Source organism: Sinohyriopsis cumingii, chromosome 5 (genome assembly GCF_028554795.1).
Source record: "Sinohyriopsis cumingii isolate HCF-2022 chromosome 5, ASM2855479v2, whole genome shotgun sequence".
Lineage (NCBI taxonomy): Eukaryota > Metazoa > Mollusca > Bivalvia > Unionida > Unionidae > Sinohyriopsis > Sinohyriopsis cumingii.
In genome coordinates, this window is record NC_142965.1 from 128520220 (window position 1) to 128534576 (window position 14357).

The following is a 14357-nucleotide window of genomic DNA, read 5'->3' on the forward strand; positions in this document are numbered from 1 at the left end:
GCGTCTGTCAGATGTACACGTAGGACTGTGGATAATCAGACTGACACGGAGTACACTTGCGCGCTTGCCTCTTTTTGCGTTCACTGGAGTGATAATGGCATGTGCGATAAGTATGAGGCCATTGTAAGCTGTTGTTACTGTCTAGAAATACAGACTACAGAGAACGAGTGGCATATAAGGCAAGTGCGTATTATCTATTAAACATTTATTTACCTAACTATCACAGGAGCGGATTCCTTTTAAACAGACTATGCCATTATTTAATCGCTATACAACATCAACCATTAATGAGTTCTCGTATGGAGACAATGTTGCTTATCATGTAACTAGAGCGTACTCCGATCTCAGTCAAAGGGAAGGGGGGGGGGGAGGTTGGGGTTCTGTGCACTTAATGTCCATCTACTTGGTGCGAGGTTTGACGATTTTTATTTTTTTTTAAAGCAGAGGACCATTTTTTTTTAAGCAGACATGATATCCAGATATGTAGCATATCTATTTGGAAAGAAAGACTACGAAGATGAACATTAAATTGTTTTATTTTTTATTATTTTTTTTTTATTTTTTTATAGCAAAGATTGAAATGATATTATGTGATAAAGATCTTTTTCTGTTCTCGCCTTCATGCAAAACAAAGTGTGATAAATTTAAGCACTGTTTGTATTATTCTGTCATTCAATATATAAATCAGACTGTTTCATTGTGATTTTATTTATAGATTTCTGTTTCATTCTTACGACAACCATCGAACATCAGCAGGTATATTGTAAATTACAAAATAGGGCATATGTAAGCAACTTCAAGCAACAAATTAGATATGAGCCTGGGGTTTACTCCGCGATTAAATTTCCATGGATATGTATATGTGATGTCAAACGTAGGTTCAAAATATCATGGAACAATGTTGTTCAGGTGTCTAAAAAACAAAATGTTTACAAACTTTATAGAGATGGCAAATCGTTTCTGCTTCGTTGTATGTAAAGTGAGTGAACTGTAGTTGGTCGCTACGTCTTTATTTTTATTCCTAGATGTATTTTACTTTTAATATAATCAAAAATTGTTTGATAGAAAATTACCGAGTCTTTCATTTTTATTTTCTTGCGCGCGTGGCTTGGTTGTTTTGGAGAGGCGCCAGTGGGGATTTGACAGAGACTGAGCGGTTTCTTTAAATCAGTATTGTGCTTTTCAGTAAATCTGAGTATGACTATATTATCGGAAAAATATGCCTTATCTTAATATGAATAGATCAATTATTAGTTTACAAATCATATACAATAAAAGATGAAAACCGTGTATGTCCAAATTGGGGGTGGGTGAAATAAAACTACTATATACCTAGAAGGAGTTTGTTATATTTAAGAAAACATCTTTGAGTCGATATTGTTTATGTAGTTACCTTAAAACTGTTTGAAATAATGTTATAGACAAGGCATCGACTATCCCAAACGTCAGTTCTATATTCGCCCAGATCACTCTGTGTCGCCTGTCTCGGCGTCTCATTGGTCACGTAGCTCCATTTATTCGGGGGGCCCCGAGTGGCCGAGTGGTCTAAAGCGCTCTCCGTTACGGATCACTGCCATCTCACCTCTGTCTGCGTGGGTTCGAGTCTCGGATTCGACCAATGTGGGTATGTGAGAAAGCTTGCTAGTAGCTTCTCGTGGGTCGGTGGTTCTTCCCGGGGTTTTCCCGGGTTCTTCCTCCACCATTAATACTGGCCGCCATACATAGCCTATCGTGTGCTGAAAAATGGCGTTAAACCCCACACCACCACCACCACCATTTATTCGGCATGTTATAGCCAAAAATAACGTGGTGAAAGTACGAATAAATTCCAACCATACAAAACCAGCTACGGTGTCATGCTACATTATTACGTGGTTCAGTACCAATTACGGGACGATATTTAAAAACAACTAATTCATATTTCTTTGCCTTTTAATGCAAACTTAATGACAACTTAATTTTTACAGGTTGTCGATATTCATTGCTGATTTCTAGGACCAATCTGTATCCTTTTTCAGAACCGGCCATATTGTCGGCATTACCCTCCATCCATCTGTCAGTTACCTTTTTATTTCCTCTCTATAGCTTTAAAATAATTTGTGGTTAAGGAGAAATCTTGCTATACTGATGCATCTCGTGTTAGGGGTCATTTCTTCAAGGTCATAGTCACGTCTCAACGTCTAAGCTTTTCAGTGCCCTCTCATTTCCCCTATATTGCTTAAACATCGGATGAAACTCATTATATTTATACATCATCATTAGAAGGTATCGGTTAACTCATCGGAATACAATCAAATTCATGGTTCTGTACTATATGGCTTAATCAAGCATTCCAATCCACAACCTTAAACCAGTTTCAAATTAGGTGATGGAATTAGATAAGACTGATCAGAAATCCTTATCTCTTCTTATGTGCATTTGTTGCAAGAAAATAGGGACGTTATTTAAGACTGCTATAAGTTAGCATCAAAACAAAGAAAGCTGTACTAAATTTGTTTGTTTCTCAGAGGTCAAGGACTTGGTCATAAATTTTTGATCCTGGTATTGATTAATCGAAAGGTATCGATCATTTTGATCCACTTCCTACTACTCATTCATCATTTCTATTAATTGTGATGAACAACTATCACATGTCTTCGAACTTGAAAAAGATCCTGAGGTGTCTTGTTTGTTTCAGTGAAACTGATTCAAGAGAGGTACCAGCTTGCTATTTTGTGAATGATGGGGTCTTTATGAGGAAAAGGAGATATTCTGAGGTACCCAAGGATGACAAATGGTCAGTGAGCTATCAAATTGTTGTTCCTAATTAATATATACAAAATATTCTTAGTTTATCCCATGAAACTCCATTTGGCTGGTTATTTAGGAGTCAATAAAACTGATCACAAGATTTTACATCATTTTTGTTGGCCGAAAATTAAAAGTGATGTTTATTAATACCGTAGATCCTGTCTTGTCAGGCAGTTCGTCTAAGAGAAGGAAACTCTGATTCAAAACCCACCAAGTCCCATCCATTAGATGATGGCCCCACTGCCTTGTGGATATCTTCGGGAGAAGGAAAGGCTACGGGAGTAAACCCAGACAGAAAATCGGGAGTGGAGCCCCCAAGGCGGCTGGGTGTCGACTACGACTTCCTTCCGGCAGCTCTTGCATCCAAACTGGTGCCAAATGTCATGCTCAGCATTTCTTTGGACCCCACCAGCAAGGACGAGTGGGGGGGGGGGGATCCTGACGTCTGGGCAGCCCAGGATCTCCATACTCCACGCCCAGGCTTGCGCCCTGGACAGGATACTCCAGTCTTGCTACTAAGTGAGGAAGCAACACGGAAGCTGGCAGTTTACGGGTTATAAGTCCCACCCGATTGGCATAGGGAAGGGGCGCCACGAGTCAGCTTTGACGGTGGGAGGGATCATCGTGTCCCACTGGCTGACTACAGCCCTCCTCAAGCCGGGCAGCCCCCGGTCAATAAGGTGTTGACCCGCCATCGTCTGCCTGCTCCAGTGGGTGTCTGGAGCTCAGTGTGTTGCTCAGCATGACATGACAAACAGACGGTAATTCCACACCAGACAAAAGAACCAAGAAACCAATAAAGAAGACTCCAGCTCTTCGATTCGCAAGCTGGAATCTGCGCACCATATGTACAGGCATCTCCGACGACCTCAGAGAAGTGGACGATACCAGAAAGACGGCCATCATCGATAGAGAACTCACCAAACTAAATATCAGTGGCTCCCTCCGAGAGAAAACTACACCTTCTTCTGGAAGGGTCGAGAACCTGAGGAGCCCCGCCAGCACGGAGTGGGCTTCGCCATCATAAACAATCTCCTGGCCTCGGTTGAATCTCCCACAGGGTGTAGTAAGCGTCTCTTGTCCATCCGCCTCACCACTGCTGCAGGTCCTGTCAACATCATCAGTGTCTACGCCCAAACCCTCACATCGTCAGAAGACACAAAGGATCAGTTCTATGGGCAGCTGGACGAACAGATCAAAGCATCTCCCAAACACGAACCACTATTCCTCCTCGGCGACTTTAATGCCAGAGTAGGTGCGGACCACGAGCCATGTCCTGTGCGTCACAAACACCTTCTTCAAGTGTAAACCACAACACAAAGTGTCATGGAAACAGCATAAACACTGCGCCGATATCGGTCCCCGCTAAGGTGGAGGAGTATGTGTCCGCACTGGTCAAGGCTTTCCAGGACCTGCCTGAGCAAGATGCTACAGCCAAGTGGAACGCCATGAAGGGTGCTATCTACAGTGCAGCTATGTCCACGTTTGGCAAGAAGGAATGACCCAGCTAGGACTGGTTCAACGCACACCTATCAAGGATGGAACCACAAATCGAGGAGAAACGAAAAGCCTTCATAGCTTACAAAAAATGCCCTAATGAACGAACGCTTGCTGCTCTCAGAAGTGCCCGAAGCAACACCCAACGCATCGCTAGACAGTGTGCAAACGAGTACTGGCAACAACTGTGTGAAGGGATCCAGCGCAGTTCCGAGTCCGGAAACATCCAAGGTATGTACAGTGGCATCAAGAAGGCTCTAGGCCCTACAGTGAAAGTGGTAGCTCCCCTGAAATCTCTGATGGGAGAGAAGATCACAGACCGTGGGCAACAGATGACCAGATGGGTGGAGCACTACTCAGTGCTATGCTCCCGAGAAACCTCAGTCACCGATGCAGCCCTCAGCAGCATAAAGAATCTGCCCACCACGGAGGAGCTCGACAAAGTGCCAACCTTAAGAGGAGCTCAGCAAAGCAATCGACTCCCTCCCAAACGACAAAGCACCAGGTAGTGACAGCATCCCGCCCAAATCTATTAAACGTGGGAAATCAACATTTCTTAAACCACCGAATGAGCTACTTTTCCTCTGCCGGGAGGAAGGAGTAGTCCCCCAAGACATGCGCGATGCCACAATTGTGACCCTTTACAAAAACAAGGGTGACCGCAGTGACTGTAATAATTACAGAGGGATCTCGCCCTGAGCATCGTTGGTAAAGTGTACGCCCGCATCATACTCAACAGGGTGCAGTTGCTGGCGGACCGTGTGTACCCGGAATCCCAGAGCGGCTTCAGAGCAGGCAGGTCGACGACAGACATGATCTTCTCCCTACGACACCTCCAAAAGAAGAGCAGAGAGCAAGGTCAACTACTCTACATGATGTTCATCGGCCTCACCAAGGCCTTTGACTTGGTCAGTTGGAAGAGCCTTTTTGAACTTCTCAGTAAGATCGGTTGCCCCCCCCCCACTCCGCAGCATGATAATCTCTTTCCATGCAGATATGAAGGGAACAGTCCTGTATGATGGATCCTCCTCAACCTCCTTCCCAATTAACAGCGGCGTGAAGCAGGGTTGCGTGCTGGCACCATCCCTTTTCGGGATCTTCTTCTCCCTGCTCCTGTCCTACGCCTTCGACTCGTCCACGGATGGCATATATCTACATATCAGGTCCGACGGGAGGCTGTTCAACCTGGTACAACTGCGCTCAAAGACCAAAGTGAGAGCTGTGCTCATCAGGGAGATGCTTTCTTCAGATGACGCAGCTCTTGTGACCCACACTGAGGATGCCCTCCAGAGACTGGGCGACCGTTTTACTGATGCCTGCATGCAGTTTGGTCTCACCATCAGCTTGGAAAAAACAAATGTCAGCGTGCAAGATACCAACATTGCCCCTTCTATCAAAATCCACGGTGTCACACTGGCAGCAGTCAACAACTTTACCTACCTGGGGTCAACTATCAGCAACACTCCCTCGCTTGATATGGAGCTGGACAGAAGGCTTGGAAAAGCAAACACCATCATGGCACGACTAATGAAGAGGGTGTGGGAAAACAACGGGTTGACAGCACACCAAGGTCCTAGTCTACGGTCAGCTACCATAATAGTCAGCTGCTATAACAGTCAGCTACAAACGGTTAGCTACGAACACAGTCACAATCATCTTCAAACACAGTCAGAAACAGCTTCCAACACAGAAACATCTTCCAACACAGACACAGCTGCCAACACAGACACAAACACAGACACAAACAGCTATAATAAAACCAAATGGGACATAATAGTTTCTGTATAATTTCTAGATATATGATAATACTTTAAAAATCTGCGTTGTAATAAACACATTATTACGCGATAACACAGTACATACCGAATAAGCTTCGCCTATCAAATAAAGAGAATGTAAATTTGACACTTACCCCTATGGCTGGAGAATGAAGGAGAGTGTATACTCCTTGACGTGATCCAAAAACGACCAGTGTAGTTTTTCGTGATTCGTCTTACTTAAATCCATAGGAGAGTGAGTACAAGTCGGGTTAGAATACCCGTGCATATCATGTTAGTCATGATACCTGACACAAGTAATCTTTGGCTAGGTACATGTTATACAGTCGCTTACCTGGAAAAACATATTCACCCTATATAACGTTGTACGCATGTACAACGAGAAATAGTCTAATTGTTTTAAGACAAAACCAAGTTATTTCTTTGCCTAATTCTGTGACAGGTATAGATCTCTAATTGAATTAGAAACATCTCTAAAGAAAAAAGAGGTATGTATTGAACTGAATATATGTAAAAACGGCTGCCGATACTATTTCAGCATCGCATGTATGATCAGCGGTGCCATTCTTATTAAACTAAGTCTATACTGTGGATGTGAAGTTTAGCGACACATAATCGTAGCCCGATTCTTGAGGGTAAAGCTATCAACCAACGCGACAAGCACGTTTTATTTTAATGTTTTAAGAAAAAATCAATAGACAAAATAAAAATATCGATATAGAAACCGTGATTGTTTGTACATACTTTCATTAAGAAAACTAAGGTAACACTTGATCAGTATGTAAAAGCGGAAAAATCGAAAGTGCTACCTGTGGGTCATATTCAAGAGTGCATAAATAGAGTGGGTTCAGTAAGGGGTAGAGGCATACGGTGTTAAGGTAAACGGAAGAAACCAGTGACAAAATAACAGCGTATAAAAATAACAATAGGTCACAAGCCTCAATCAATAGAAGTCATTAAATACATGCAGTTATTGGGCATGCCTACATATGCACGGTTCTCTCTTAATATCCAAAAATGAGCTTACTTCGTCCAAAACTAACCTAAAACACAAAACTAAACGTATTCTGGGTTGAGTGCTGTAATTGATGTTAGCGCTATGGTAACACTAACTCAGCACAAATATTTTTGTTGTTGGTGGTGTGGGAGGGGCATTTATATCTTTTGATAAGTATATCCAGTTGAAAATGGAACTCGGGTGGAATGGAAACATACATAATGCAGGGGATGGAATTCAAGCCGACACCTACATGTAAGTTTTGGTGTAGATCGTGACTGATTTTACTTCTTTACTCCAGTTCGGAATATATGAATATAGTGTGACAAGATGTATTCTAATAACAGAATTTCAACAACATCAATGAGACGTAGATGGAAAATACGTTTGCAGTACACATTAATAGGTCACATTCTCTGTCAGTACACAAAAATAGGTCACATTCTCTGTCTGTACACAAGACCAGATTACATTCTCTGTCAGTACACAAGAATAGCTCACATTCTCTGTCCGTACACAAGAATAGCTCACATTCTCTGTCCGTACACAAGAATAGCTCACATTCTCTGCCAGTTCCGTCTTTTGCTTAAGCTTTTACGATCCAAATATTCAAACATTTAAGTTTGTACAACCAGTCAGTGAACTTTATCCTATCAGCAAGACCCATGTATGCACCATGTTGATGAGAATACGTTTGTACAACCCATCAATGAACTGTATGCTATCAGCAACCCCCATGTTGATGAGAATAAGTTTGTACAACCAGCAGTGAACGTAATGCTATCAGCAAGCCCCATGTATGCACCATGTTGATGAGAATAAGTTTGTACAACCCAGCAGTGAACTTTATGCTATCAGCAAGCCCCACATATGCACCATGTTGATGAGAATAAGTTTGTACAACCCAGCAGTGAACGTTATGCTATCAGCAAGCCCCATGTTGATGAGAATAAGTTTGTACAACCAGCAGTGAACTGTATGCTTTCAGCAAGACCCATGTATGCAGCATGTTGATGAGAATAAGTTTGTACAACCCATCAGTGAACGTTATGCTATCAGCAAGCCCCACATATGCACCATGTTGATGAGAATAAGTTTGTACAACCCAGCAGTGAACCTTTAGCTATCAGCAAGACCCATGTATGCAGCATGTTGATGAGAATACGTTTGTACAACCCATCAGTGAACGTTATGCCATCAGCAAGCCCCACATATGCACCATGTTGATGAGAATAAGTTTGTACAACCCAGCAGTGAACTTTATCCTATCAGCAAGCCCCATGTATGGACCATGTTGATGAGAATAGGTTTGTACAACCCAGCAGTGAACTGTATGATACCAGCAAGCCCCATGTATGCACCATGTTGATGAGAATAAGTTTGTACAACCCTGCAATGAACATTTTGCTATCAGCAAGCCCCATGTTGATGAGAAAAAGTTTGTACAACCCAGCAGTGAACTTTATCCTATCAGCAAGCCCCATGTATGCACCATGTTGATGAGAATAAGTTTGTACAACCCAGCAGTGAACGTTATGCAATTAGCAGGCACCATGTTGATGAGAAAAAGTTTGTACAACCCAGCAGTGAACTGTATGCTATCAGCAAGCCCGATGTATGCACCATGTTGATGAGGAAAAGTTTGTACAACCCAGCAGTGAACTGTATGCTATCAGCAAGCCCCATGTATGCACCATGTTGATGAGAAAAAGTTTGTACAACCCAGCAGTGAACTTTATGCTATCAGCAAGCCCCATGTATGCACCATGTTGATGAGAATAAGTTTATACAACCCAGCAGTGAACTTTATGCTATCAGCAAGCCCCATGTATGCACCATGTTGATGAGGAAAAGTTTGTACAACCCAGCAGTGAACTGTATGCTATCAGCAAGCCCCATGTATGCACCATGTTGATGAGAATAAGTTTGTACAACCCAGCAGTGAACTTTATCCTATCAGCAAGCCCCATGTATGCACCATGTAAACACGTTGAAGTTCTTATCATGCTCAGAGAATCCGACTGTTTCTTCAACCTGAAGAATTATTATCTTATCTAAAGACCATTCTGTCCATTACAGATCTGGAAAAGAAAACTACTAGTGTTCACTTACAAGATCTGTTTGTTCCAAATTTGACATACAGCGCATGCGTGGAATTCTGTAAGTGGTATCCTTTCTAAGGCATTGCAGTTAGGTAACTGTTTATTGGTCTGCGGGATGTTAACAGCCCGACTTCATAAGATACCTTGGTTTTCAAAACTGATTAGGCACAGCGAGATTATGGACTACATACAATATAAGCAGCATGATGACACAGTTATATAATTATTTTTACGAATTCAGGACACAACAGATTATCCAGTAAGTTCACACTTGAACATAACAGAACATGTATCCCCCCAAAATAAACGACAACAAAGAATCAAACTAACAGGTCAACATAAACAACCAAAAAAGACAAAGAAAAAAAAAGCTTTAAAACGTTTTGTCCACGAACAAGTCAAACTTGTCGATAAGTCGCCGTAATGAACACTATGATGACAGCTTGTAGAAGGGCTCGAATTATAAACGGGGATATACGGTGATTCATTCATTGACTTTAAAGTATGTACATAGGTGATACATTCCATCAGTTTAATCCCAGTGACTCGGACATGTTTACACACTATACTTTTAGTATAATAAGAAGCAGAAAAAATAACATTTTATGAACATTTACATCATGCTCACAATCCATTTACCGCGTTTGGCAAACGGAGGGAGCACCATCTTTTTCTTATCTTTAAATTTTTGAATTACAAAACATTACGCTTTAACTCCGTAGATACGAAGTTCTTTAAGATAAGAATATCAGGATGATACGTTGACACTATGATCAATAATACCTGATACTTTGACACACAACTCACATGCTTGCATAAAAATGTTGCTGGTTTGCATTAAAAAACGACTTAGCTCTGATCAGACTTTTTGTTCGATACTTCAAAGGTCTGTGGTAAATCCTGACGTTTTTGACAACGTAATGAACTTTCTTGTGTTATCGTCTTTCACAGTAAGCTATGGTATACTTTTTTGTGTTATCGTCTTTCACAGTAAGCTATGGTATACTTTTTTGTGTTATCGTCTTTCACAGTAAGCTATGGTATACTTTTTTGTGTTATCGTCTTTCACAGTAAGCTATGGTATACTTTTTTGTGTTATCGTCTTTCACAGTAAGCTATGGTATACTTTTTTGTGTTATCGTCTTTCACAGTAAGCTATGGTATACTTTCTTGTGTTATCGTCTTTCACAGTAAGCTATGGTATACTTTTTTGTGTTATCGTCTTTCACAGTAAGCTATGGTATACTTTTTTGTGTTATCGTCTTTCCACAGTAAGCTATGGTATACTTTTTTGTGTTATCGTCTTTCACAGTAAGCTATGGTATACTTTCTCATAGCTATTAACCTGAAGAATTTCTTTATCTGGTCCTTTTAAAAACTACTTATAATATTTTTCAGCATTCAGCCATGGAGGAGATTGAGTTTAATAAATACCTAACGAACATGTTTACGTCTGGCTACATCACTCTCGGAATCGCCATCGGATGGGAGACTGGACTCTTGGAGTTCCTATGTAAAACTGAACAGCCACTGACCACTATGGAGATAGCAGACGGTACCAAGCTGAAGGAAAGGTATTGAAAACAGGAAGGCCTTACCATGAGCATAGATTTATCACACACGTTAGTAGTGAATGGGGTCACCCTACGTACAATGGGAATTAGCATTACAGGGACCCCTGGGTCAATCTACGTACAATGGAAATTTAACATGGCGAAAAATCGTGGGTCAATCTACGTACAAGGGGAATTTAACATGGGAATAAATCGTGGGTCACTCTACGTACAAGGGGAATTTAACATGGGATTTTTTTTAAATTTTAAAAAAATTTTTTTAAAAAAAGGGGTAGGCAATTCAAAGACTATCTCTTTTCGAGAAATATGGCTGGCCCTGAAAAGGGCCTTTGGGTTTTATGTTAATGTATTCATTAACATAAATGGCACCGCATTGGTCTTCTTCTTGTCCTTAGGCTGCGTCTTACTGTTGGTCCGTACATCAGCACTCTTTTCAGGCATCCTTGTCTTTCGACGTAGATCCTACGTATCCACAGGCTGGTGTTTGTCCTGTGGACAACGGTCCACTTCGATCGGACATACATGAGCAAGTCTGTCCGAAACATCATGGAAGACACAAGGGTGGATGACTCAACTGTAGTCCACATCTTGAAGCGACGAGAACAGGTGAATCAATGCATTGAACGGCGCTTATTTATAGGCGGAGGAAGGATTGAAACGGATTGAGTTCATTTACCAATCCGAACACGCGTTACAGAATTCAGTCAGCTCGCATCCAATCCGAAGAGAGCAGTCTGTGACGTCACGTAGTCAATATAGATTCGCTAGCGCTTGTGTGCAGTCAATCTATGCGACAGTGATTCAACATGACGGAAACTCAGAAAACGATCCATTGGGGTGCACCAGCAGGGGAGACTGCCCAAGGGAACCCGGACTTACTTTCAGAAGAGGTGAATTGGGATTTTGTGGATTTTCTCTCCTCGCAAGAATTTGTTCCGGAACCTTCGTTACTTTCTTCATTACCGCAAGTGGAGAATTTTAGACAGAGACAGAAAGAAGAATTGGAGAAATTTATACAACGACAAAAGGAAGCGGAACAGACTTTTCTCCTACAGCAACAGCAACAAGAAGAAGAGGTAAGAAAAAAACAACAGCAACAACAGCAAGAAGAAGTAGCAGCAAAGAAACAAGAGGGTGAAAATCAAACGGTCACGGTACTGTTGGACATTTTAGCGGAGTTAAGAAGTCTGAAACAAATGTATCAGACTTCTTTATCACGACCGAAGAGAATACGACCTTCCCGAGCCAAACATGTCAACCCTGTGACTAAGCCTACCGTACCACCCTTAGTGATTTCAACCCAATCATTATCATCATCAACATTACGCAGTCCAGAAGTAGGCCTTGGCCGTGGCAAAGGCTTAAGGCAGTTAAAATTGATTGCTTAAACTCACCCCTACACCATGAAGAAAAAAGGCCCTTTTCAGGGCCACCCACATTTCTCGAAAAGAAATACAATTTCAATTTGCCAATAACTCAAAAAAAACTCACCCATGTTACCCTTTTAATACGTGTCTGTGTATGAGTGCGTGAGTGTAGCTTCTTATTTTAAAATCACAACTCAAAGACACTTACCTTATATCATTCATTTATTCTTTTCTCCATTTTTTACAATCCAATTCACAATTTATAACACAACACTTTAATAAAAAGTTCATTAATTTCTTCTTTTCTCCTTGTTTAGTCTCTCTGTTTTTTGAATTTCTTCACCGTCACACTCTTTTCCTCTTCTTCCTCCTCGCTTTCTTCCCTTCTTCTTTTTTTCTCCTGTTTCTTTTTCTTCACCTGTCTTCTTTCTTCCTCAGAAGAATCCCTCTCTTCTTCTGAAGAATTCCTCTCTTCTTCTGACTCCTCTTGTTTCTTTTTTGGGCAATCTGGAGACCAATGTCCTTTTTCTTTACAATAATAACAGGTATCTTGACTTTTGTCTCTTTTATCCCCTGTTTTTTTTCTTTTTTGACGGTCTGGACACTCTGAAGACCAATGCCCTTTCTTCTGACAGATATAGCAAGTATCTTGACTTTTATCTCTAAAGGAAGGAGAGTAGTCCGTAGGCTGGTCTGAAGAGAATTTTCTAATGACCCCTCGCAAAGCTCTGACGAAACGTTCCATCTGGTCAGTCTCTTCCATCGTTGTGCTCGGCTCGAGAGTGAAATGAATAGTGAAAGGACAAGACACACACCCTTTTATATACGCTGGTCTGCTATGACTATAAAGTAGTTTATGGTGTTTGAACTTGAGTCATTTGACTTTTTGCTTTCAAGATGAAACGATCCCATTCATTCGAGAAGAAAGAAGAAGAAAGTAAGAGGCAGAAACGTGATCTATCGCCTCGTACCAGGGCTGAGATCTTGGCACAAATTCATGCCAGTGATTTTGAAGAGGACATGAGTGAACCAGAATCCGAACCCTCTAAACCAAGTTCATCACCCTTAGTTAACCCTGAAAATTACTATTCCATTCGAGAGACGGAAAAGCGCTCCTCTAGAAAATTTAGAACCACGGCTTACAAATACACGGTGAAGTTTAAAGATTTCAAGGCTGAAGTGCCGTTAGAGAAAGCAGAAGGGTTCATCACTGAGGTGTGGGATTCTTTGCTCACTGCACTCAAGCGACAATGTCAACCCAAAGAAGACGATCGCTTGAGACTTTCCATACAACACGACGGTTTGAAATCCCCTGTTTGGATCGAGTTTAGCACCCCTGCAGAATTAACTGCTTCCAAAGTCATGGACAAGATTCAACACGTACAACAATCTAATGATCAGTTTGACATCACCGATGGTAAAGCCACACTGGACATGACCCACGTCTCTCCTCCTCAAGGGACTGGACGCAAAAAGATGTTATTGGTGGACGACCTTCGCAACACCAAAACGAGTCTCGTCCGAATTAACAACCCTCATGACCAGATGTGTTTAGCCCGTGCCATCGTGGTGGGACGAACCTATGCCAACAAGAACGACACGGTAGAATGGAAAAGAACCTGGAACACTATTCAACGTTCCGACCGAGCCAAACAACGAAACGAAGCAGAACTCCTGTTACAACAAGCCGGACTGCCCAAAGACACACCTTGTGGCATTCCCGAGATGCAAAAATTGTAAGATGCCCTAGCTCCACGATACACCTTGAAAGTGCACCCTCAAGAAATGCGCGGGCCTCTATTGTTTCGAGGCCAAGATTTTAAGGACGGAAAATACATTCACCTTTATCATCACGATGACCATTTCGATACCATTACCAGTATCACTGGATTCCTGGGATATGTTTATTATTGTGAGAAATGTGACTATGGTTATAATAATCGAGAGCAACACAAACATTGTGGATGGAAATGCTCAGGATGTTTGGCCTCTCCACCCTGTCTGAGCGAAGAACCAGTGCCTTGTTCAACTTGTCTGCGCACGTTTGTCAGCCCTGCCTGTTACCAACAACATCTGAAGACGCAAGGTTCACAGAAGAAATGCGCTTGTCAACTGCTGAGATTGTGCCCTACGTGTGGACAAGGCATACGTACCAATAGTACCAAGGCACACGTATGTCGAGGAAAGAAAAAATGTCACATTTGTCACCACATCGTGGACTTGGAACACGAATGCTACGTGCAAAAATACCA

General features: G+C 41.8%; 1 protein-coding gene across 1 annotated transcript in view; it reads left to right on the plus strand.

Moving 5' to 3' along the window:
- Positions 1-127: 127 nt before the first annotated feature.
- The window catches only part of LOC149800209 (uncharacterized), a 45662-nt gene continuing 31432 nt past the window's right edge, over positions 128-14357 (plus strand). The window contains exons 1-2 of the mRNA XM_089959779.1: positions 128-179; positions 10563-10738. Of these exons, the coding sequence (XP_089815905.1) occupies positions 10572-10738 (167 nt within the window). The 5' untranslated portion in view covers positions 128-179; positions 10563-10571. The remainder of the gene's footprint in view (positions 180-10562; positions 10739-14357) is intronic.